Source organism: Chlamydotis macqueenii, chromosome 1, assembly GCF_036417535.1.
Source record: "Chlamydotis macqueenii isolate bChlMac1 chromosome 1, bChlMac1.mat, whole genome shotgun sequence".
Classification (NCBI taxonomy): domain Eukaryota; kingdom Metazoa; phylum Chordata; class Aves; order Otidiformes; family Otididae; genus Chlamydotis; species Chlamydotis macqueenii.
This window is the reverse complement of record NC_141556.1, coordinates 86,111,539-86,137,886: the sequence shown is the minus strand read 5'-3', so window position 1 is coordinate 86,137,886 and position 26,348 is coordinate 86,111,539. Positions and strand designations below refer to the sequence as shown.

At 42.3% G+C, this 26,348-nt stretch overlaps 2 protein-coding genes across 2 annotated transcripts in view; both read left to right on the top strand.

Annotated features, from left to right (window-relative positions):
• The first annotated feature begins 3,775 nt into the window (after window positions 1–3,775).
• On the top strand, window positions 3,776–4,786 carry LOC104487337 (olfactory receptor 10AC1). The gene has a single exon (XM_010130251.2). The coding sequence runs from the start codon at window positions 3,776–3,778 to the stop codon at window positions 4,784–4,786; it is 1,011 nt and encodes a 336-aa protein (XP_010128553.2).
• Window positions 4,787–14,354: 9,568 nt separating this feature from the next.
• EPHA1 (EPH receptor A1) overlaps window positions 14,355–26,348 on the top strand; it is a 38,148-nt gene continuing 26,154 nt past the window's right edge. The window contains exons 1-2 of the mRNA XM_086759563.1: window positions 14,355–14,550; window positions 17,683–17,750. Coding sequence (XP_086615689.1) covers window positions 14,484–14,550; window positions 17,683–17,750 — 135 coding nt within the window. The 5' untranslated portion in view covers window positions 14,355–14,483. The remainder of the gene's footprint in view (window positions 14,551–17,682; window positions 17,751–26,348) is intronic.

Below are 26,348 nucleotides of genomic sequence, written 5' to 3'. Positions count from 1 at the left end.
GGATACTCCACAAGTATTTCAGTTTGTGACAGCGAAACTCCTCAGGTACACACAGTTCTGCTCCTCTCCATACTGGATATTTGACAAAGGCTGAACAAAATAATAAACTCGAGGAAAGATTTAGATGGGAGAGTACCCCTGGAGGTCTCTAGTCCAACACTGGGGAGCTGTGCTCCCAGCACAGCCAGCTTCAGAGCTAGATCAGGCTGCTCTTGGCCTTGTCCAGGCAACATGCGAACACCTCCAAGGAGGAAGACCTCCCAGCCTTTCAGGACACCTGTTCCAGTGCTGAACCACTCTTGTGAGAAGTTGTTTTTTTTCTTTAAGGTAAATCAGAATTTTCTTTGATGCAAATGTTGTGACTGTTTCACTGTGCCACTCTGAGAGGACTCTGGTTCTGTTGTCTCTGTAGCCCCCTAAGAGCTAGCTGAAGTCGTCAGTTAGATCCCCCTTTGGCCTCCTCTTCATCATCATGCCTAAGGCCTCTCATTGGACATAATGTACTCCTCTTGTGCTAGTTGTCATCTCTCATATGGGGGACTGCAACAGGGGACACGGTGTTCCAGATGTGGCTTCATGTGTGCCTGATAAAGTGGAATAATCACTTCTCTTCTCCTGCTGGCCACATTCTAGCTATTGTATCCCAGTATGTGCTTGGTCTTCCTTCCCTCTTCCTGGCTAACATTCAGCTTGCCCTTCATGGGAAGCCCAGGTTCTTTAATGTAGAGCTGCTCCCAACACAATTATACCCAGACTGTGCTGATGCATGTGGTAGTTTTGTCCCAAAATGACTATGCCATATGCATAAAACATTACAGAAGAAAATTTTGAAAGGTAGGCTTCCTCTAAACCATGTCCTTGGAAAAATCTTGAAGTACCCTATTTACATATTTCTGCTAAGCTGGGTTAATGGAAAGCAGTTCTATTTTAGCAGTCAAAAATCTTGACTTTGCCTCTCTTTTCTACTTACATAGGCCTATGGATCTCTTTAATGATTACAGTGTAAGTGGCCAGGAATGAATGTAACAACAGTAATAAGAATAAACAGGGCCCAAATAATCTCAGTCCTATCCACTGCTCAACAGTGATTTCATCTGAGTCAGTAAGAAATAATCGATTACCTGAATTGGTGAAAATTCCACGCACAGTTCTGCAGATGGTTTAGTTTTTACATCTGTTTTGCTTTGCCTCTAAGTGTGAGTTTGGTTAAACTTACTTAAGAACCCACAGATTTATTTTTAAGAAGAGCAGCAATGCATTCTGTTAATTAAATCATTGCCATTTCAGCTACAAATCAGCCCAGTGAATAATCAGCTCCTTTCAATGGCTTCAGTGAAAGGAGCAAGAGCCCTCTAGGAGGGTGTTACAACACTGCCTTCCTCTGAAGGTGCCATTACATCCTGCTGCTTGATTATGGAAAAACTGCAAACCCCCTTTTCTTGGGAGGAATGGAACTGTCTGTCATTGATGCAGGGAGGGCAAAGGCAGCGGGGAAGAGGAAAGACCTCAGTATCGTGTTGTATATAAAGAACCGGGTCCTCCAGAAGGGAAGAGAAGATGGTTATGAAATGCTGAAAGAAAACATTGGCTCTAGGGACACTTGCAGCCAGAGGGACCCCAGACTTGTCAGGAAACAGAATCTCAGCCTAGACTGAACCACGCACATCATCAGGAGGAAGAAGTCTATTTCCTTATCTTCTAACCCAGAGACGGTACGTTGCCACTGAAGTAATCAGCTCCAAATGAAAGGAAGAGAAACCTCTGTTTCTTCCCCACTCTTTAGCTTTGTTGTGTTTAGTAGAATCCTCTTAAAGTCAGTAGCTGGAGTGAGGGGAGCCCCAGCTGGTCTGCAGTCATTGAGTCTGCAGTCTTGGGATCAACCATGAACCCATTACTCCTGTTTTCCTTGAAGACCAATAACTTGGATACAGTGTGAAGAAAGCTTTATAGCCAGGTTGTTTAGAATAGCTGTCAGGGAGGTCCTGGAGCAGCAAAAGGTGGATGTATGGCTTAGCTATAGCTTTTTAACCACAGAGAACTGTGTCTAGCAGTAGTCCTTGTTGAGTTACCTGCTTTCGCAGGACCACTGCTCCCACTCCCTCTGCATTCTCTAAGCAACTCCTTCTTGGTCTTCACTGACTCAATTTTTTTTGTCCATTTGTAAAATTTCTTATGAACTTAGTCATTTTGCTGATTTATGCTCTGAAGCACAGAGATGTAATTCCTAGTTTTGCACCTGAGGTAATACAATTGTGGATGTTTTCATTATACACCTGAGTCCCCAGATATTCTGAATCCTGCTGAGATACTGGATCACAAGGAAACCTTGGGGCAGAAAGTTCCAGAGATTGCAGAGGCAAAAATAAAGGCAAAATCATGTAGGATTATCAGATTCACCTCCTCAACTTTGTTGGTTATTTCTTTCTGGAGCTTTCTTGAGATGTCTTCTTTCCAGGAAAATCCTTGCCTCCACTAATATTTTTTTCCATCAACTTCTCATTCCTTCTATTTGCTTTTGATGGCATTGGAATATTTCATGCAATTTTCCAGCTTCTTTCATACTTAAATATTGCTGGGTTTTGGATGTCAGCAGAAGTCTTCAAGGAATCTCTACTTTTATTCCTGCTTTACAGTAAAGTATAGAAAGAGTTGGAATTATTCCTTGTAGTAAATATTGCATTACATGATGAACACATGAGCAATGAGCATTGTTCACCTGTGACCAGTATATGTAATTTATTATTATAATATGGCTCTCTACGTTCCTTATCTTTTCTAGATCTTTGCAACTTAAACAGCTTTGAATCACTCCATGTTCCTAGGAACTTTCCATTCTTCTAGTGACAAGCAAGATCTCATTCTCTCTAAGTCAAATATATTAGCTTTGTATTTTCTTTTTAAAAAGTGTTATACAGAGTACATTGCCATAGACATCTTTGGTTTTGAGTTTGGAAGTTTGGTTACTTTAACTCTGATGCCATATGGCTAAGCCAGGAGTAAAGATGTAAGCAGCCAAAACATCAGGTCTAATTTTGGAATCTTCATCTCTCATCAGTGACCCCTTCCATTTGAAACCCTGTTTCAATATGACTTTGAGGCAGATCCATTGTGGGGAAAGGAGGAGAGAGTTAGCAAACACCCGAAATCCCCATTAATTACAGTCAGATTGTAAAGCAGAAGCTCCAGCCCACTGTCTGGTTGTCCTTGTACATCTCTGGCACAGATGTAGAGAAACACAGTATTGCTGTGAATAGAGAACGAATGGATCTGCCTGGGAGTGGAAGCACCAGAAGGAGCAGTAGCAGAATATCTGCAAGATCTAGGTCATCAAGATCTTGAGATATCCACCTGCACCTTCTTAGGACACTCAGATCAGGAGGGAGTATCAAATGACTCTCAAAAGCAGGACAGAATGGAGATACTAATCAATGTCACCTCCTAATGGGTACCTAATGCATGTTCAAAAACTGCACATGGTCACCAATCTAAGTGATGAAGACCCAGCAGCTGACATTCCTTGTCATCAATGTAATGGCAAAGAATCCTTGGCAGATCATTGGGCACAAGAAGCTTAGTGGTTGTGAGAATATGGGTCTGAGAGTGTGTGATTAGGACTGAATGATATCGGTTTTGTTTTTAAATGAAATCAATTTCCTCCCCACACAATGAGCTTTACTACACTGGTTCTGTTATTGCAACATTATTTCCTGTATGGAAGCGATTACCAGACATCAGGCCAAAGTAAACGATCTCCTTTCTGTTTCTTTCTCTGTAGATGCCATGTGAAAGCTGCATGGAGAGGGACAATAAAAGCACTGATGCAACCATGGAGTTCCTCCTGCTCGGCTTCTCCGAGCTGCTCTGTCTGCGGGTTCTCCTCTTCCTTATCTTTCTCATTGTCCACTTGGTCACATTGGTAGTGAATGTCATGATCTTCATGGCAGTGATTATGGAGCCTTCCCGTCCTCCCATGCTTTTCTTCCTCTGTCAGCTCTCTGTCATCGAGCTCTGCTATACCTTAGTAATTGTCCCCAAGGTACTCCTCAGCCTGATAGTGGTGGGTGGCAGCACCATTTCTTTCCTAGGCTGTGCTGCACAGATGCACCTTTTTGTGGCACTTGGTGGGGCTGAATGCTTCCTTCTGGTAGGCATGTCGTATGACCGTTACGTTGCCATCTGTCAGCCTCTTCACTACGTAGTGGTGATGAGTGAGGGACTCTGCCTCAGGCTGGCTGTGGCTTGCTGCCTGGGAGGCTTTGCTGTTGCCCTGGCGTTGACAGTGGCTGTTTTCCACTTACCTTTCTGTCAGTCGCATCGTATCAACCACTTCTTCTGTGATGTCCCTGCTGTGCTGCACCTTGCCTGTACACAGAGTTACACCCCTGAGCTGCCCTTGCTGGCTGCCTGTGTGCTCCTCCTGCTGCTCCCTTTCCTCCTAATCCTGACCTCCTATGTTGGCATTGCTGCTGCTTTGTTACATGTCACCTCCACCGTGGGGAGAGGCAAGGCCTTTTCCACCTGCATTTCACACTTGGCCATCACCTTGCTACACTACGGATGTGCCACCTTCACGTACATTCGTCCTAAGTCCAGTTACTTACCAGCTCGAGACAAGATGGTATCTCTGGTCTACACCAACATTACTCCATTACTGTATCCCCTCATTTATAGCCTGAGGAACAAGGAAATCAGAGGGGTCCTCAGGAGAATGTTGAGGAGGAAGAAAATAGCTCAGCTGAACTGGGATACTATCAGAGCAGTGATGTGTGTGTGTGATAAATTTTAGTAGAACAAATGTGCTTGTTGGAAAACAGCCCCATAACCTTGTTAGCCCAGACTCTCCGTAGACTTCACTACAGCAAGTATCCAGGCAGAATTCAACATGCATCAATACATTTATGGCAAAAAGACATCCCTGCTAAAAAGGAAAACCAAGGAAATAAAGAAAGGTCTCTAACATAACACTTTACCTAAAGGGAAATGTTTTAATGACTTGTGAGGAAGAAGAGCTTTGATGCATTTGTGGTCTCACTTCTGTGATCACATACATACTCATGCTTACATTCATGGTCATCTCAGCACAAACAAAAGGTCAACAAAAAATTATTTAAAGCTGCTGTATTGGTTTCATTATTTTTCTATCAAGACGAAAGTAGAAACTGGAAAGTGGGAAGTCAAAAAAAAAATTTAGACTGGTAAGTTTATCAGCACAAAAAAAATCTAAAGAAGGTTATTGGAACATTAGAAGAAGAAAGCCCATGCCTAGAAAGAAATGGAAATTAAGCTGTGGTCTTCTCCAAGTTTAGCAGAAGGCTGCACTCCAGAATCATATCACAAATGTAAAGATCATTAATGTAAATTTATCTTATTTTGAATTATTCTAGATGATGAAAATGAAAGTGCCATTGATTTGACAAGAGTATGACTTTCCTGTGCCTGTTTTGCAGGAAGCAATCTTTCCTTTTATAGGGAGATGCTTTAGGTTTGGATTGTTCCTATGGCAACATAAAGGCTAAGATACTGTTCTTATACTGTGATTTTTCTCAGGAAAGACTGTATCTTATAAATAAGGATGCCTGAGGAGTGTTGAAAACTATAATCATAAGATTAATAATACGACTGCTACAGTTATTGTAATTTCTTTAGCAAAACCAGTGACAGTTACAGCACATGCTGGACTGCAGGAGACATAAGAGTGCTGAAAGGTGCAAAGCAGTGTTATTTTGCATGTTTCCTACACGTAGGCAGAACAGATGATTCAGACAAGTTGGGGAAGATCAGTTTCGGACAGAAACAGGGAGGAAAAAGCAACCTCATTATTTTATTTGATACCTCACTCCTCCATGGCTCTTTAAAGCACCAAACAGACCCTATGATTCAGAACCCACCTCTTACACATCAAATTGTTGAGAAAAAAAATTAAAGGGCTTGCTTCTGTTTCTCTGTCTAATCCAAAGGAAATTCAGCACCCCAGCTGCCCTCTGCTCTCCCCCTCAGCAGACTGGGAGAGCAGAGTGATATTTGCTTTCTCTGGGCTACAATCATTAAAAATTATGGTAAGTGGATTTGACTAATGTAAAAAATTGGCACTGTAACCAAGGAAGTTAACTTGGAGCCATCTGACAAAAGAGAAATGTGGAATTTAAAACTCACATTAAAAGCTGTCTTCAAGTTGACAGTCTAGCCAGGCTGAAACATTAACACAGAATATTGGCTCTCATGTCAATGAATACCTAATTACTGCTGTGGGCAAAGGTTTAGCTGCATTATTTAAAATGATCAAAGTTATAGTGAACATTTTAATCACCTGCCAGGTCTTCCAAAAATGAGAAGGGGAGGGTCTCAATAAAAGCACATTACTTACTAATAGAGAAGTACTTTAGAAGCACATTAGAGTAGTACTTTGAATCAAATACTATTAAAGGATTTAAAGATAGTAAATAACTGTAATGAGCATAGGACAAAACTGAAGCATCAATTCCAAATCCTGTCAAGTCAGATCAAGCTTTGAAGTTAATCCTGTTGCAAGCAGTGGGCTGGAGTAGAGATGTCCAGAGATTAGTGGGATTCTACCGTGGAGGTTTCTAGGAGGTATTGATATGCCTAAATACTTGGCAATAAAACTAAAGGATAGAAAGACATTGAGAATTTCTAAGTCCTTCTCAGAACTTCACAGGGAACAGCAGGATCCAGTCAGGCAGAGCAGAGTTAGACAACTGCATATTCCACCTCCAACCAAAGATGGATAGGGCAAAGATCTTTCCATGGGCATCAGAACTGTTTGGGTTTGAGATAGCCCCAAGACACCCCAGTGTATGAGTAAAGTTGGGGACGTGCATTCCACAAATGGTCCTGTCCTTTTTTTTGCCTAGATCCCCAAATTTGTAGAAGCCTGGGATCTGGCAACACAAGCGTCATGAGGTTTTCCAATGAAACCAGCTAAGACACCTCCAAGAATTCCCTCATGGTTTACACAGCCATTAAAACGGAGTATTCATCCTTGCAACTAATTTTGACAAGGCTGACCTGAGAAAGGCACTGGATGAGAACAGAGATCTTGTCAGTGGTTGAGCACCAGAGCTCAAGCTCTAAGAGCTCAACTTGTAAGGCCTGTAAGATCTCATCGGTACTGTCCCTATGCTCAAAAATGAAGAGGGTTTGGATAACAATGGCAGAGATATTGAGTAACATTCAGGGTACTTAAGATCCAGTACTTTGAATAGTACATACCATTGAAAGAGGTACTTTCACTCCAGGAGGTACTTCAAGGAGGTATCTTGAGTGCTACCTATTTAGGGCACTGGTGAAATCTCCTTTTCAGTGCAGAGAAACCAGTGAAAGCTCCTTTTTTTTTTTGGCACACTCTCCTGTTTTGTTGGCAATCGAGGTAAGACATTTCCTTAAAATTGTTCCTATAAACAAACAATCTCATAAAAGAATTAAATGCACTTGCATTAAAAATATTTCCTTACTTTTCTAGGAGTTGAAATACAGAAAGTTTACTAAGGTGATGTGTTTCTGTTATGGATTAGGGAAGCTGAAATTCTGCCAGAATCAAATTTTAAAACATGGAAGAAGTTTCAATGTATTCACCTCCCCTTGACAAAGGCATGTTATCACAGCCTATCCATTTCAGCTTACGTGGAAAGTGAGTCCACCAGCCTCCCTTTGTTTAGATTCTTTAAAAGCTTAGAAAACCTGCAGATGATCCTGTGTTTATCCAAATAGCTTCTTTTGTCCTTCGATCTGAAGCAGAAGGAAAGCATCAAGGTGAAATCAATACAGCTATTTACCACAATGGAGTGGTAAGCCAGTGACAATGGATGTGTGGACAGTATTAAACATAGAAAGCGGACTTCAATATCATGAGGGTGAAAAGCTGTAAAAGTGGTGATTTGTTTTGTTGAGAAAATGCCCCATTTTCCATATTTTTATTATTCAATATGCCAAGGGCAATAGCCATATTGACTTTACTGTCATAAAAACTAGAATGCTGTAGGAGTTTTCTCTTGCAGATATTTATAGAAAAAGATTTATAGAAGAAGGGAGATGAGTCCTTATATAAAATTATATGAAATTACTTACCCAGCGTATAAAATGTGATAGGATCCTATATGATACAAAAAACAATAAAGCCCACACTTCTGTAAAGAGGCTAATAGGGAACCAACATGCTTAAATATGCTCCAGAATAAAAAAAAAAATAATCTAGACTCTAAAAGCTTTCTATTTTTTAACTGAGTTGTTGTTCAGGCATTAAGTCCCCTTTAATGAACTGCCTCAGGAAGCAACCTGGAACACAGAACAAGAAATAATCAGGAGACCAAAGTGGAGTTGAGGAATGAGGTGAAACTCCATGCCAGCTGGTTGGTTTCAGAGTCAGTTTCACTTCACCCTGCAATCTTCTCCACATCAAAAAGCTGACTGAAGGTGCTATTAATAATTCCAGCATTGTATCCCTAACCTAAAGCTCTTGGCTCTAAAGATCCTGCTGTGCTCAGTTATCTTCTAGACAAGCCCAGGAAAAAGTGAGAATGGGAAGGTTAATACCCACCCAATGTGTACCCTTGGCTTTACCTGCATGAGTGCACAGATATGAGACAATCTGGTTTTACAAAGTGGTATATAAAGATATAAGACTGTCTGGTTCTACAAATTGGTATGTAAAGCTGAGGGAAGACCAGATGGCTCAGCAGCATATGGCCTCTAGCCTAGCCACTGCTGAAAATCAAGTCTCCTAAAATCTGTGTCGTGTTTTGTTGTGTTTTTGGTCTACAGTTGCTCCCAGCATTCATGTTTTAATTTAATTAAGAGTTAGTTCAAGTTTAAAAAATCAAGTGGGAAGCTAAACTGGGAATAAAGTTGACAGTGAGTTGGGAAGATGTTACCACAATCAATGTCCTCTTTCCACCTGCAAGACAGCAAGGTCTGTGTTTCAAATATCTTCTCGTGATGTCAACATTGGAACCACTGAGGATGAACACAGGTTTTTAACGCAGTGACCAGCAACAACCATTTCATTTGTGCACAGGACAGCAACACTACAACACCAAGATTAAGCTAGAACAGCAAGAAATAAGGACAAGATTATTGTGTTTAGATTTTGGAGGCAATTTTAGTTTGTCAAGGAGAGGACTATAAAGATAACTGCAGATTTGAAACAGAAATAAAAGCTTTAAAATTTTGCTAAAAAATAGGAATTAAAAGATTAACTCATACCTTCAGCTGTCAGTGTAGAGAAAAGAAATTCAAAATCACACTATCAAGGTGACTAGCAATATATCTGTTTACTGCATATTATTAATGCTAATGATTTTTTCCAATGTTGGTAAGATATTTTCACACTTAAGCATAGTTAATCCAAGAGTGGGAAAGAACAGCTAGAAAATATTAAAAAATTACAAATTACAGGGGAGTATGTACTTGTCATGCAGAGACTACTATTACTGTATTTTGAGTTGTGATTCAATTACTAAAACTATTATAATGCTATTTTTCTACAATCTAGTTGAAGAAGTCATGAGCATCTCTACTAGAAATCAAATTTTATGTTTATTGTACATATGCTGTTGTGTTAGTAATGCTCAAGGATAAATTGAATTCTGCTTTTTTTTCTGCTTTTTTTTTTCTTCTTTTTTTTTTCCCCTGAGGTCAGTAATAGAATAAAAAAAGTGAAAACTTAATGCCACCAAGAAAAAGAAATATGTTCAAATGTGCCCAGCATCCTGGTTTCAGCTGGGATAGAGCTAACTTTCCTCTTAGTAGCCCCCATGTTTTGGATTTAGTATGGGATTTGGAATGGGAAGAATGTTGATAAACACACTGATGTTATGAGTTGTTGCTAAAGAGACCAAGGTCACTGTCCAGCTTCCCAGGTTTTGCTAATGTGCAGGTGTAGGAACCTGGGAGGGATATAGCCAGAACAGTTGACCCAAACTGGCCAAAGAGAGTATTCCATGCCATAAATGCCGCACTCAGTACTGGGCATGGCTGGCAGGGCATCTTTCTCTCTCTCTTTCACTCCTTTGCTTGTTGCTCGGTTTAGTTTCTGTGTGCTTGCGACGGGCTGTATGAGTCATTGGGATGTCAGGTGGTGAGAAATTGTGCATTGCTAATTTTGTATATTTTAGTATCCCTATATTTTGTTACTACTGTTATTTTCCTTTGTTGTTCTAGTAAACTGTCTTCATCTCAACCCATGAGTTTTCCTTTCTTCCCAATTCTCTCTCCTATCCCACTGGGGACGGAGAGGCAGAGTGAGCAACTGTGTGGTGGCTTGGGTTAAACCACAACAACCAGGAAGCACGTGCTCTCAAAGAGGAGTGGTAAGTGTAGAACTGCACTTTTTTTTTGATGTATAAATATATAATGTGCTACAATATCTATTAGAAAGTAACTTACTTATTCTTCTGACCCTGACTTGTACCCCTTAGGGCAGTTTTATGAATGGGAATATGATGATTATATTATGGCTGGGTTTGCATTGCTTTCCAGTTGTGTATGCAAAACATAGCATCTTAACATAAGGGAAGCCCTGTTTTTCTTAGATTGTTTTTCTTTTTGCAAGAGGTCCCTCAGTCTCTCATGGCTTCACTGTGGACCGAAAGTGTTGATTTGGAAAGGAACAAAATCCCTGGACCACCAGGGGGAGCAGACCTGGGACATGAAGGCAAGAGAATTCTCTCAGGTAATTTATGTGGAAAATAAAGGTCCTCCTCCTCATTTTCAGGACGGTACAATTTAATTTACTCCTGTTTTGCAAGCCTAGTAAGAGCATGGCAGACCATGTGCAGGATAGCTTATCAAGAGACGAAAGCCAGAAAGCCTGCAGTTCAGCCTACAGTTGAAATACACTTCTGTGCCTCATTAGATGTCCATCCAGGAGCCAGGGCATCTGTAGATAGAGAAACACTTACGCGTACATTGCTGATGAACAACTAAGCAGAGTTTTACGCAGGGATACTGGACTTCTAGTCCATGTGTAGTCCTTCCCACTGGTACGGTGTCAAGTGCAGTCAAGTTCCCAAGTCCCTAAACTAGCGGGGGACCACATTGTGATCAAAAGGGATCTTTGTCCATGTATAAAACTAATTTAACAGCTTAAGCCACTAGATGGTAGGAGTCTATTTTCTGCAGAAAAACAGTCTGAAGTCAGCTGTTTGAAATATTCTAAGGTAATTGCCGGTGGAGTAGAGCCAGGAAACCTTCCAAGAAAAAAAAAGAAAACACTAGAATATTAAATTGTGGTCATGGAGGAGAGAATAACAGAGTGAGAGCGCATGAATTCTCTACAGGGAATGAAACATTGAAACAGAGCATCCCCTATGTTCTACACAACTGTCAGATTTTTCTTAGAGTTGTAGAAATAGTGGATAAAAAGAATGAATCAGAGGCCACAGAACAAGGGCACGTTTCTCCTTTAGACTGAAACAGGGCTTGTTGCAGAATGTGGTTGGGGCCCCTGGGAGCCCTATACATGTGTGTTTCTATAACACCTTACTGAAAGCCAGCTCAAGATGCACAGATTCAACTTATCAATACCAAAGGCTGACAGATGTAGGGATGCTTTGACAGTTTGGGAAGTAATATCAAGTGAAGAACTCCAGAGATTGTTCCCACATTCTGTTTCATTCATCGTCCAGAAGGACATTTAACAGCACAATGGTGAAACTCATAGCTTTTTCTAAAATGTGAAGAGCAGCAAACACTGTAAACAATTTATAAGAAACATATGAAGGAGTTCTGTCTGAACTGCAGTTCAAAAGAAGCACATCCCAACTCAGTCTTGGGAATGCCCTTGGACTGTCCCAAAAGTACATCAATACAAGACCTGGTGCATACCATTCCTCCTCAGTTCCATCACCACAAGCCCACATTTCTGTAGGAGGGAAGCCCAGGTGTGTTGTGTAGTGATATTTTCCAGCTAGATAGCGAATCTCAGTGATAACATGAAACAGGATACTGGGAAATAGAATGAAAAAGTACGCCCTGCGATTCAGAAATACTCAAAGGGACTAGAAACACAAATGAGATTCAACCCAAAGACATGCTGAGAGTGAGTTTAGAAGATGCAGTTATCTTTTTACTATCAAAAAGCATGCCAGAGATGGGAAACTCACTAGGAAGCCATGACAGTGAAAAGCTTGTGGAGAAGTAAATCACAGAATCATAGACTGTAAAGATAAACTTTTTTTTTTTGCTGTAGACACTCAGGGAATTAGCTTTGTCCAACAGTTTACAAAGAAAAAATCCAACCTTGTGATGTACAAGCAAAAGGATCTTTTCAATGAAATACTCATCAGAGTTGTATGAATAATTCACATGTAGTAATCCACTGTACCAGGTACAGCCTCTGTGTAGATTCCCTCTTTTCCCCTTTGGATCTGCATTTTGGTGCAGAGGACACACGGCAAAGCAATGCAGCAGAGCTTTTATAAGTATCAGTAAAGTTCCAGGCATTTGAGGTTTCTACTTTTTAATGTTTCCACTTGTTTATACATTTACTGCAGATCTTGATCTCGCTGTAACATTAGACGGTATTTTGTTTGACTACCATTGTGCACATTCTCACTAGGAACTACAGTAGGTGAACTCCAATCTACAAAATAACAAAGCGGTACATAGGATTTCTGGCCACCCTCAGCTGGAATACCCCAATTTCTGACCTCCATCAGCCTACACTAACAAGGGAGAAAAAGAAAGTAAATCTTTCTTAGGCCATCTTCTTCAATAAGCCCTAGTAAATCTGTTCCTGTCTGTTCCAAATAGCTTAGATCAAATGTCCTGAGTGTCTGCCCGCTAATGAAACAGAGACAGAGCATCCCCAGGTTCTTTACCCCAGAGCTTTGGCACTTCTGAGATTCTACAGAGGCAAACTTGGGTAGCCCTGAGGAACTGAATGTAAGGCTGTAACGCTGAGATTTTTTTTGCCTTAGGAAGGATACAAGCTCCTGAGCTGCCCTAGAGCCTCACCCTCCAGTTGCAAATGGTTCTTTCCCATTTCATGTCTATATAGGCCTTGCCTGTGTTGTCCTGTCACAAAGGAGAAGTTTCCTGTGGGTCTGTCTGCCCCATTACTACATCATAGACTGAAGAAGGCACAGTATTGTACAGATGAAGACTGAAATGGAAATACATTCCACTGGTGCAAACTCAAGGTATGGGATATAGATAGGGAAACATTATATTAGTTCTGCAATGGGAGTCATTCAAATGTAGGGGAAAGGTGAGCATAAAATTTGACACTTAGCATTGTAGACTGAGAAAGATCACTTTAGACAGGATTAAATTGGAATAAATTTAAGCTATAACTACTCTGAATGACATTAACATTTGAATTATTTGTATTGATATTTTACTTCATGTGCTATGTAAAATTTAAAGCTTAGTATTTTAACCATTTGTTCTCAAATTTCTCTTGCCTTTGTTCAGACTTCTTAGGATAGATTTTGGTTTTCCAAGGTGCATGGTTAGAGAATCATAGAACTCACTGAAACATTTAGATGCAAGGGAGCTCAGGAGGTCTCTAGTCCCAAACCCTGCCTGAGTCCAGCAGGGCTGAGTCCAGAGCTAGACAAGTTGCTCACAGCTGTGTCCTGGCAAGTCTGGAACGTTTCCAAGGGTGGAGATCCCTCAGCTTCACTAGGCAACCTAACAAAGTCCTTTCTTTAAGCCTTCCTTGGGGAGGAGGAGGAAGAGAGCAGGAGGAATGCAGCCTTACAGCAAGTGGAGGAATAGTGCCATCTGTATTTTACGGGGAGGGGTGTAATAGCTGTGTACAGGTGGGAGTAACATACTTGAATGGCAGAAGAGTTAGCACAAGAGCAAGTTCTTTCGTATTTATGACCCTAAAGGAGGAAACTAGAAGTCCCATGACATCTTCCTGCACAGAGAGGGAATCCTTCTGGCTCAGTTGCTCTCCCATTATTTTTCTATTGAAAAGCAGGCACCTTCCTTTGATGTTGAGGAGCTTACTAAAAGAGAAACAGTCATTCTGCCAGGTAAAGTGGCAACCCCAGTGAGCCTCGGACGGGGGGGCAGGGGGCAGGGGCAGGGCCCAGCCCTGGCCCCGGCAGAGCCGCCCGGGGACGGCGGAGCCGGAGCGGGGCCGGTGGCGAGGGCTGCCCAGGAGGTGGCAACCGGGAGCCTCTTACGGGACTGGAGCAAAGGTGGAGGGAGGCTCCCAGGAAAAAGGTGGCTGCCTTTAAGGTGGGTTTATTTGCCTGCCGGATGGGAAGTCTGTGACCAGCCCCTTTAAAACAGGTAAAGGCAGTAAGGCTTCTCCACCCACTTGCCTTGATCTTTCATCATAACTGTGGGCCAGGCGGGGAGGTTGTGCAATGCGTGCGCTCCAGTCGGGAGGCAGCGGGAGAGGCTCATGCACCGCGAGCAGGAGCCAAGGCTGGGAGGCCTGAGCCGGGAGAGCGGGCAGGGGCTGGGAGCCAGAGCCCCTCTCCAGCCAGCGTGGAGCTGAGGGCAGCGGGATGGAGCTCTCCCTCGGGCTCCTTCTCCTCTGGGCTCTCCTTCCTCCCGAGGTGCCTGGGAAAGAAGGTAAGCGTGCTGCTCCTTCCGCCTGGAAGGTTTGGGCTTGGGTGGGGAGGCAGAGAGGGACTTCTCTAAGGGGCAGGGAACAGGGCCTGGCCCACACGTATGGGGCCCCAGGGGCACCACAGCCCGCTGGGAGGGAGCAGGAGAGGGACTGGGGTGTCTGGGGATGGCAGGTGGGCGTGGGGGGACAAGGCCTGGAGCAAACCTCATCCAGCTCTCAGTGGCTCAGTGAACTGAGCCCAGGTATGGCCCTCCTCCCTTCCTCCACCCCTTTCCGGTTGAAGCATAAATGGCTCTGCAGATCTACTGCAGTCTAGTCTCTAGAGAGAATTCTGCCTCTGTTTGCCTTAAACACAAGTGTTGCAGATAACAAGTTTAAACACAAACTCGGAAAGTTTCTGCAACACCCCTGCAGTTTCCTCAAGAAGCCCTCTTGGGAGTTAACCCTTGTGAGCAAGAGGACAGTCATTTTTTTGGAGGCTTGGAAGGTGACACAGTCTCTTTCACCTACCCCACTGTTGGACAGTAGAGCTGGGCTTCACAATTTCCTCTTCCACCTCTTAAGACTCCCTTGCTTCCCTTCTCTGTTCCACTTACTCCCTTTTATTAGATGGAGTGATCTTTTTTTTTCTTCCATCTTGGCAGTTGCACAGTGGCTATGAAACATTTAGGGAATGGGAATTTTTAATAGAGAGGTGAGGAAGAGGAAATCTCTGTTCTGTTCCCTACATCCTCCTGCAGTTAATTCCTGCCAGAGACTTCTAGTCTCTGTTTTGCATAGCAAGAGGTGTTGGTTTCCTTGAGAGGGCTTAGTCCATAACTAGCAGTTCAGCCATGGGCTCATCTCTGACTTTGCAAGCACTAAGCGCTCTTTTAAAGCATTCTTGACAAGCACGTTTGTATTAAGGATCCAGCTAGATGGATGCAGCTAGCAGACATTGTGGAGAAGGCCAGCCTAGGTGAGAAGGCAGCACCGCACAGGCTCTGGTTTCCCATAGTGTGTGACCAGTAGTTGGCAGTAACACTCGGGAACCTCTCTGCCAGCTTCTCCACTATCTCAACGATCTCATTTGGGCTGTGCCTGTGATCTACTCTTCCTTAACGTGTCTATCTGGGAACAGCTCATTTCCCTGGCATCCTCTCTTCTCTGAAGTCTTTCTTCTTTTTGAGGAGACCTCCTCCCATGTGGCTGGACAGCCACGTGAGATTCCTAGCAGTGAGGCTGTGGACCAAAGAGCTAGTAGCCCCAGAGTACTCGTATTCCCTGTGCTCTTGTACTCTTGCTGACTCATTCTTCCTTTCTTTGGAGAATTCCTGTTGTGGGTTTCACTTTCAGAGGTACATCTTGAGAATGGACTTCACCCCCTCCAGTGGGCACTCAGCAGCTGAAGGAGCTGCTGCTGGCGGTGCAGTGGCATGGCACATGGGCTTGGCAAGGTTTCCGTCCCGGCCGCTTCTGAGTTCCTTTCCCCTTGCTCTGCTAGAACTTGCCATGCAGCCCCTCTCACTTCCACATCACTGCTTCAGGCCTCAAGTGTGTGGGATAGATATTATCTCGGTGACGGTTCTGGAAGGACAGGCTACCTCACCCTAGGAGTTTTTGGAGTCAACAACAGAAGAATATTATCTCAAATAGAGAGATTGAGAGCAGAAGGGAAGTGAGTGAGGAGCCTTGTCTGGACAGGGAGTCTGTGGCTAGGAAGGTTTTGCCATATGACCATGTTGTGAGTGCTGCGAACTTGCAAAACCTGGATTCCTGCTTTTCCCTTCTCCCAATCCTGAAAGGGTGTTTCAGAGGTGAGAACAGTAGTGCAGTCCTTCTTATCTGTGATTCTGGGCCCACAGCCTGCTTCCTCATTCCACAGGATTCTTGCTGATCTGCACTTTACACTCTATTACTTGTAGTTGGCAGGCAGTATTTGTAAAGCAGTCAGATGAAGGGGAGGAAATCTGGTTATTTAAGTGCCATTTAAATATTTCCCCCCTCCTGTCTTTCACCCCCAACTTCTTTTATGAGCTGTTTAGAAATGACCCCTCTGAATACACCCACAGGAATCTAAAAGGGAATCCAAGGAATTTTTCATGTTTCCTATGTTCCCAAGCTGGGGCTGCGATAGGTGCACCGAAACCAGTTCTGATGGCACCAGCAGATCCAAAGGCAGCCACAAAGCTGCACATCCCACAATATGACCTGTTCCAACTCCTTTCTCTTCTCCCTGTTTGCCTACGAAGCGATACACTTTAAACTTCTCTTCAGAATAAGACTTGTGGGCAAACTCTGATCACATTTTCAAATTTATTTGAGGGCTAAAAATGAACATACCACTGAATTTCTCCTTTGTCACGTGACTCCAGCAGCCAAGGCTTAACAGAGCCATGTAGGGCAATTCTGCAAGAGGTGGCAATGCCAATGCTGGGAGCTGTTAGTCTCTCTTGCTGTTGTGGCTAAAATAGTCTTCGAGAGGGAGAGAGTGAAAGGATTTCTAGGTCACCATCAGATGGTGGACAGCCTGGGTCAGAGGTAGAGTGCTCAGCAGTTTGAGCCAAGCATCTCATGGCTTTTGGGTACTGTGACAGTGGAAAGCCCCTTCTGCAACTTTACACTGCCTCTGTACTTTCCCACTGTGTTTCAATAGTGTGGGAATACTATTCACAATACAGTTACCTTTCAAGAGTGAATAGTACCTCTAGGCGACACTGATAGATCTTTTGTGTTGGTAATTTATTTGATCGCCTGCCTCTTCATCCACTTTGTTTGCTGCCTTCCTACTCCAAGGAAAGATGTGTTTAGCTGCTAATGCTAGGTTCCCATTTCAATAGGCTTCAGCCGCCTGCTCCCGTTTTGGGGCAGCTTTAGGAAGCGGAAAAATTTGTCAGGGTTTCGTTTTTTGGATATGTGTAGGTGTTACTTGAGAGGAGGGTGGAGGGGAGGGGGGGTCTCATATATGAAGAAAACCTTTTAACTCCTGGCTAGCTGCATTGTCTTGTATCTTCCTATCCTTCCTCTAGCCAAGCTTTTTGAAGGTAAAAGGTGACAAAGGATGTGGGGTTGAGAGGGGAAGTGCTTTGCCTTCTGTGACCATGGGCCGTATGAGTTGGGTCACTGATTTTTTCCCTCTCTCTTCTGGTTTTCAGTGGATCTGCTCGATACAAGCACCGCACAGGGTGAACTGGGCTGGCTTCCAGACCCTCCAGAAGTAGGGGTGAGTACACATGTTCAAGGAAAGGGAGCCACTGGGAGGTACTACATGATGGAAAAACATGATCTAAGTTGAAATTTCACCCTGCCTCCCACAATCAGGCTGCTTCTGCAGCTTCATCCTCCCCTGACCATCGTATGCTTTGTAAGTCTTTCCCCCTTGCAGCCTCTTCATCTCTGCAGCCTCACCCACTAGGCAGCTGTTGGAGGACTGATGCCTCATTTACTTCCGCTGGCTCTTCTGATGCCTATTGACTTCCTGTATGTCCTTGAAATACATTGTTTCCATGAAGTAATAAAACTTACTGGAGAAAAAGGAAAAAATCAAATCATCACTCAGCACAAATTCATTCTAACATGTTGCAAATACATCTTATGTCTCCGTTTCTGGGCAAATAGCCATGGCAGAAGTATTTCTGTCTTCAAGTCTCTCAAGAATTTAGAATCTTTGTCTATTTAAGGTTGTTCTCTCTTGAGTGCTAAACTGAATGATTCAGTTACATTTTTTTTTTTTAATCAGCAGCTGACTGAAGAAATAACTGTTAACTGGTGGGGCAGTAATCTGGCCTGCTGGGTAGGCTGCAAGGTTTTTGAATTTAACGCCCAGCCCTCATGCTGTGTTTGGTCCATACAGCTGATAATGAGAGAGGCATTTCCCTTTGTTTCATGACTGTAAAATTGAGTTGATGGAAGTACTTACAAATCTACTCCTGAAACCACTGCAAAATTGGACCCAAAAAGACAGCTGAGCACTCAGCTATTTTTGTACAAGTACAGCTATTTTGCATCAAGTACAGTTCAGCAGTCCCTCTTGCATCACAACATCTTATTGAAGATATTTCCTTTGTAATAGCAGGACTATGGGAGTGGTGGAAGGAAGACACAAAGAAAAGGGAATTAGGGGACAATGCTGCAGTAGTTGGAAGGACGTATCTTAATATGTAGTTCTAGTTCCTCGCCCATGCTCTTATCTTTCTAGCAAGCCTCAAGCTTTCCTAAGGAGAAAGAGTTTTACCCTTGGTGCTTATAAAGTAGACCTGGGTTTAGCCTGTTCCTAACTGATTTTCATAACTTTCCTCTGTAATGTGCTGTGGCTGTTTAAAATTCACCTCAGCCTCCTCCTGCTCTTGGTAGTCTTGCTGGGTGAACTAGAACCAGACAGTGAGGTTCTCCTATACTGGCATAACTGCATGGGTTTCATTCGTACAGCTGATTTGGTTATTATTGTTTATTATTATTATACCCTACTGAAAACAGATGCCCTAGTGAGACTTACATTTAGATCATGTTTTGCCCATTGTTGCCTTTGTTATCCCCATCAACTGTCTGTGTGGTAATTTTAACCCAAACTAGGCTCCAGGGATGTTCGGGATTAAGTCTGCCTCTTGAAGAGATTGGAAAAAAAAAAACCACTGAAAAGTACATTTTAAAAATAATCTGATGGAAAGAAGACAAAATCTTTGTTACAGAAAGTCTGATTCTTACACAGTGGGTTCACAGCAGCAGTAGGAGTTGGCATACCCTTCTGCTTGTGCTACATCTGCTTTTTAAAATATGTATATTTTAAATACAGTAGTTGTAACTGGGAGTTATAGAAGATGCTGGAAAACATGGCTTGAGAGCAATCTAAACTAATAGATCAGGATACTGATGACTGATAAACTAACAGAGGATGAAGAACAGATGAACTGACTTCTGATGAGCAATTCTTTTGCAGGGATTTGTCTAATTATGTCATTTCCCAATAACTGTTAGGTAGAAGGCTGACAAATTGCCACAAGCAAAAAGAGAACAATGAGTGATTCTCTTGGAATCAGAATTCCAAACAACTGTTTCTGAAACTGTTCTTCCAAAATGAAGAAGTAGATTGAAAGAGAACTGAGATTAATCTAGAATTATTTTTTTTTTTGACACAAAAGAGCTAAGATTAATACTGAGTAGTCTGAGTAGCTTGATTAGTAACCGGCTAGAGACATCTGAGCTGTATTGCAATCAGAGTTGAGGGGTGTATTTCAGGTAACAATGCTACTTGTACCTAACTTCAGATGCCAGAGAACTCCCATCTGTGAGCTGGATTTGTGTGAATATGCTTATCACACAGAGGAGGAATTTGCTGGGAGGAATTTTCATACTTTATATGGACAAGGTCTCCGAGGCATAGCTCAGAGGAGACTGGATAATTCTGTGGAAGCAGAATTACACCTTTGTCTTCTCCTCACTTCTAGCCACTGACAATGGATGAAGTGGCTTGCCATGTGTGATTGTCTCATGGTCAGACTTGGTCTGTATCCAATATAGACAATGCTTCTGTTAACATATGCTCAGCCTAAGAACACTGAGCTGTATGCCAGTCAGTTTTGGACAGCATGGGTCATTTTTCTGGACTTGTAGAGTCCATTAACTGTCAAGTGAAATCTGGCCTAAGCTTAAAGGTAGTCTTCAAGTGACAGTATCTGTACGTTAAGTGAAGTGGCTGTAGAAGTTTGTTAGCTAAAAGGTTTGTGCTAGCTACTACTTTGTAGTAGCTCTTTAGAGAGGTTTTCATTAATTTTAGGCTGCCTTTGGAAACTAGGTCCTTAAAAAGGTGTACTGTAGTTCCTATAATCATTTTCTTATCTACCTTACCACCCCTGTCCCCCTGTCATCTAACAAATTTGTTGATAAAATTTTTGTCTTCCAAGTTTTGAGAGAGCAATACCAGTTGGGCATGGGGAGGTGTATTACAGTGCTAGTGGTAGATTCCCGTCTTTTAACATATATTAAGAGAGCTAATGGTAATCACTTTGAAGGTGTCAGGAGTCCAGAATTTTCTTGCTCTGACATTTCTTTAAGGCTCCCCATGCCACACAAAAAGCCCGGCTACTTGAACTGATTTAAAACATCACTGTCCAAGAAGAACATCTCAAATGCTATCATCATGAACAAATTCAGTTACTGGGAATAGTAGCATTGCTTCTTGGCAGCTTGTAAAATAACAGTATAAAAAGTTATTTATCTCTGTTTTGCTTTCAAGTATAATTGCATCAGCTTAGAACAGATGGTGATGCGGAGTCATGTTATCGTCCTGCATTTTGCTTTTAACAGGCAAGGCCCTGAGCAACACAACCTGGTTTTGAAGTTAGCCTAGCTGTGAGCAGGGGACTGGAGTAGAGACCCGAAGGTCCCTTCCCACCTAAATCTTTTTGTGTTTACATTATAGTTTTGCATTGTTTGTTCATTAGCATTCTGAGCTTGCATTTTTAGCCCAGGCATGAAAGGTCCTTCCAGTTTTACCTGATTTAATGTTTTGAACTCTGTAATATCTGTTCCTATGGATCTTCTGTATCAGCTTATGTAGGCCTGTGTTTCAATGTATTGGGCAAACTAGTATTTGTCTTTAGTTGCTATGATTATTGCACTCCCAGCTTCTGGGCCTATCTTTAGTTTTCCTTTTGTCCGCTATTTCCAATTTCTTTTTTGTGTGTGAATAATATTTGCATAATCCAGTCATACTTTCATGAGTATATGTGACTACTTAAGTTCCTAGCCCTTTATACTGTAGGATGCTGCATACAGGGGCTCTCAATGTGGCTTTCTGTCTCTGTGCTGTTGAATGGATTGTAAATTAAACACACTTTATTCTTTTTCAGCTGGTATGCCTTCTTGGGAGGCATATTTTCACCAGTTCTACAGCTGTCTGCTTGTAAAAGTGTGCTTTTCCACAGTAACTTTGTTTTTCAATTGGATATCTGTTATTTCAGAAATCACATGAACTCCGCTGCTGCCACTAATTGCCAAATTGTGTTGTATTTATTACATAATAAAGGTTCAGCAATGCCCAGTTCTCAACTGGTAGCTGGTTATGGAGCTTATTTTTCCCAAATGATATTCCTACATGGATGATAGTATTATTAAAGTTTTCAGATTATTTTCTTAGTCTCCTTTCTAGACTGCCATTGTTTTCAGTCTCCTATGCATGGTGAGGTGGAGGACATATTTTTTTCAGCTTATTTCATACTCTTGCTTGCTTCCACACATACTTCAAAGCGTTGCTATCAGTTTCAAACTTTCTACCAGGTCTCCCAGTGTGCACGGCACCTGATCTGCTCAACAGGACCAAGGATGTGCATTTAAGCCCAGTGATCTAATGTATCCCAGAGGCTATTCATAAATAGTCACTAACTGCAACTATTGTGGCTCCAGAAACACTTGAAAAACTTCGGAAATGATGTAATTCTTGTGCAGTTCTGCACCCTGTATTTCACAGAAGGTCTGATTATGAACATAGCTGCTGCCAAAGCTATGCAAGTGCAATGTAAGGCAGTGCTCAATGTTTTTTTTTTTTTTTTTTTAATGCTTTTATTTGCCTGTTAAATGCCAGGCATAGTACAAATTCTACACTGTTCAATTATTTTATTTAGATAGTAGACTAGATCAAATACCTATGATCTGTCAGCAACTTTTGTATCGCTGACCACATGATAATGTTTACATGCCTTCAGGTTCTAGCAAGGTGAGGTTGTGTTCCACCAGACTAGGAGGTCCCAGATGTTAATAACAGCTGATGGCTGGTTTCTGTTTCCACCGCTTCTGCTCAGACAGATAGGCTTGGTCATGAAGGAAATAGTGTTGTGGGCCACACAGCCCTCACTGTGCAAGTGATTCCAGCACAGCGCTCCTATTTCATTAAGCCTGGGCAGTTCACTTAATCAGAATTCTTGGTATCTTACTCAGATAGTCTTATCTGGAACAAGTCACAACCAGTCAGCTTTTTGTAGCATCTGAAGGTGATGTGAAAAATAACCACCAGAAATGCTATTATGTGCATCTCTTCCCACAACTGTTGACAATACATGTCCTTTAAGATCTAACTCAAAGGGATGTCATCACCTCTGAAACTGGACTAGAGTAGCAGTATATCCCTCAGCCTGCTCTCACTTTCAGTATCAGGCATAGAGGATTAGCTCTTCCAAGTGAACAGGATTTGTATAGAAATATGGGACAAATGCCTAGTAAAGTCACAGCTAACTGGAGATGGGAACAGCTCTGGCTTCAGGGTTATATCCTGACATGCCCTGCTGCTATTGATGTCCAGATTGGTGGAGATACTTGATGATATTCTGTTAAGTGAAAATTAGTTATTTTTTGTGGATTTGGGAGAGAAGAAAAAAAAAAAGTTATGCATGTCAGGTATGCTTTATTCAGAGGGGTGAGGTGGAGAGGGGATTAAAAAAACTGAGTTGAGAGGAAGTAAAGTGTAAATTGATAACTGTACCATAGGCCAGATTGCCTGAGCCACCAACCTAGGATGGAGTCACTGCCTCAGACCCAAGTGGCAATCTCAGCTAGTGTACTCAGTGTTGTGATCTGAAGGGCAGAAAAGGCCACATTCTGAGCTGAAGCAAAGATGCTGTACAACCATGACATGCATCGCCATGGCTGCCCAGGCACTACAGCGATGACAGCGCTGTTGCTTAGCAGCTTCAGGAAACTGATTCACCCTTTTACAGCAGTTGAATGAGAGTGGAGAAGGTTCACTGAACTTCCTCATGCCAACACAAAGGCACCGCAAGTCAGCTGGAGCTTTGAGATGAGTCTGCCTATAGCATGGTCCTCCAAGAAGACTAACAGGCTATTTAAAATAAAAAAACCCACAAAATTACTTTTGTTATAATACCAACCAAAATCCTGGTGAGTTTGCAGGCAGGTTAAAAGGAAAGGCTTTATATCTTTTGTTGCCTGCTGTGTCCTTGCTGGATGGACCTATGCTTTGAAGTGTGATTCTTACCATCTCAGAGGCAGAGTTGCAGAAAAATGTGCCCATTCCCTCTGATTTCTTGGAAAGTTGTTTCCATTGCTTCTAAGGCCTAGTGCCTGGCTTCTCTGTGCCTGACCTGGAGCCTGCCATCTCCTCACTGTGACTCCTGCAGCTTCTTTCCTCTAGGCAGGTTTGATCATCTCAAAGAAAAGGCACAATTATGCTGTCCCTGTGTGAGATTCCACCTGATCTGCCACTCGTCTTTAAAAGGAACCTATGCAAACAGAGCAAGTATTGCCCATCGCCACCAGACTCATTTCCCAGGTTGAATGTAAATACTGGAAGTATACTTGACACACTGTACAAAACCATAACTCACACTATACAAAGCTCTTTGCCTTGAAAAAAACAGCAAAACAACTTCCATTTGCAATGTATTCTATGCAATGTACAATGTAGTGCAAAAAAACCATGAGCGCTAACATTTGCTTTATTGGTAACACAACTTTACCCATGAACTCTGAACTATTAAGATGCACCATTTCATTTTCCACTCTTGTCCTTTTCGTAGCTATTGACATTGTTAGAGAGTGTTAGCAGAATAGGTATATACAAAACAAGTGTTCCAAAATACCTAGGTGAAATGTTGTACTACAGTATCATTATCTCTCACCTAGTAGCATCTGTTGTGACCAGAATTGTTTTTACGAAAGACCTTAATATGGCCAGACAGTTCAGAGAATGAGTAGACAGCTCAGACCTGGGTTTGATAAACAGGTTCTGTAATCAATGCGCGGGAGCTCTGCAGCTCACATTAGCACCTTATCTTCCCATAAGAAGCTGAGTACAAGTTAAATTGAAGGAGATAGGTGGGATGGAGATCTATATGCTAGTGCCCTAAAGGACAAGTAATTACATAATGTCGTTGCTCCTCCCTGAAAATAATAAATGGATCATTGTGAGGAAAAAATATATCATCCCACCCAGAAAGATATTGCAGACAGGTAAATACCACTTCTGTTTAGTTGTGTCAAAGACTCCATAATGTGATGAAATAAAGCTTCCCTGACCATTGCCAAAAGATCAAAGAAATAAAAGCAGCCTCTTTGCTGCTTTCAGATCTAAAGTTATAGGACTCCTGAAGTTAAGTGTCTAGATGTCATCACACTCCTTTAATCATTGTCATCTAAATTGTCTTCCACACCAGCAAAAGAACTTGCAAGAGTGTTGAGAAACTTTCAGTGAAGGGTCACAGAGATTTCATTGTGGAATATTGTCAGAACATGACTGTGGTGCTGCTATTTTTGACTGGCTGGTCTGGCTTTACCTACTGACAGATTTTTGTCAGATGTATTTTAGCCAAAGAAGCTGTTCATCTTATCACGGCAGGTATCAGCAAGATGTCTCTATTGTCACAGTTTTTCCTCTGAGGCACTACACTAAGAATGTAGTACAGCTGAACCTGTAATGTACAACTGCCTTCAACTCTGAATCTATTCCAGGAAGGTTTTTGTAACATGCAAATGCTACTATACCAAAGTCAAAGAGACTCCATAGGCGAAAATGCTGCCAGGGGAAGGAGACAGAAACCATTCAGCAGTGTGTGCTAGGCAGTTTCAGGGTTGGACACCAGTGATGTATTGTTGCTGAAAAAGATTGCTGTTTTGGGGCCCTGCGATTTTTCTTCACAAAGAGATTTCATGGATTAAAATAGCACTCTGAATTCTGTTGCAAATTATATGGGAAAGAGATGCATTTGCTAAGCGCAGGCACACTGTAGCTGGCTGTACTACCTCAGCCAGTCTTTTCACCTTAGTGCAACTCTCTAACGCAAAGTTAAACAAGTCAGTGGTTTTCAGTATATGAACTCCTATATTTTCCAGTGGAGACACGCATCTTAGTTTAGTGATTTTAAGCCTAGTGGCAAAATGTTTGCCTTGTTGTGGCCTTCTGTTAATCTCTTAAAAGTGTCGCTGTGCCCTTCCCCAAGGGTCTGCAGGCCATAGGTTGGAAGCTTTTGTGCTAAGGTAGTGTGAAGGCAAACGAAATATAGGTCACAGCAGGCAGGCTTTTATCTGAAAGGAGACAGGGCAAGTCCCTGGTAAGCTGGAGATGGAGCCAGCACTACTCTTGTGAGCCGCAAGCTCTTTTGACTCTATTCTGAGCCTAAGGATTTCCGATACTGTCACAGTCTGCTGCCTCTGTCACTGGTAGCCTACCTCTTTATTAGCAAGGATGAAATTTGTATTCGTCATCATAAAAAGTGTGGGTTATTTTCCCACATAAAAAAGACTAAAACCAAAAGAGACCACTTTATTAATGCCTGCAGAGCTTGAGACGGTAGCTCCAAGAAGATATATGAACTATCTCAGTTTGTTTCCGTTTTATACCTTATGGCAGATCCTAGGAAGAGTAGCCCACAGATACATGGAGGAATCACAGGTTGTCCTAGATAGGCTCTTTGACACAGACCGACCCTAGAGAAGGCTCATGTATAGAAAAAGGAGAGTAAGCCTTCCTAGGCTTCAGAGCTTCAAACTGTATAATCAATTCAGAGTCGATCAAGGCAGATATTAAAAGTCATATACCTTAGCTTATCTTTGGATGCTTACTCACAAGGCAGACCAAACCAATGCTGTTTACTACCAGTGTCTACTGGTGCCCTTCCAGGTTGTCATTCAAGTCATTCTGAACTGCCTTCACAAAGACAGCTTGTCTCCACCACTGTTTTCTTTATATTGAATCTAAACTAGCAATGGGAGGAAAATTGCCTTCCTTTTTCCTAAACTTGCAGTGTTCTGAAGTTATTGAGATAGTATTTTTGCTTTGAGGTTTTCATTCACTTAACACTAATTGCTCTGCTGG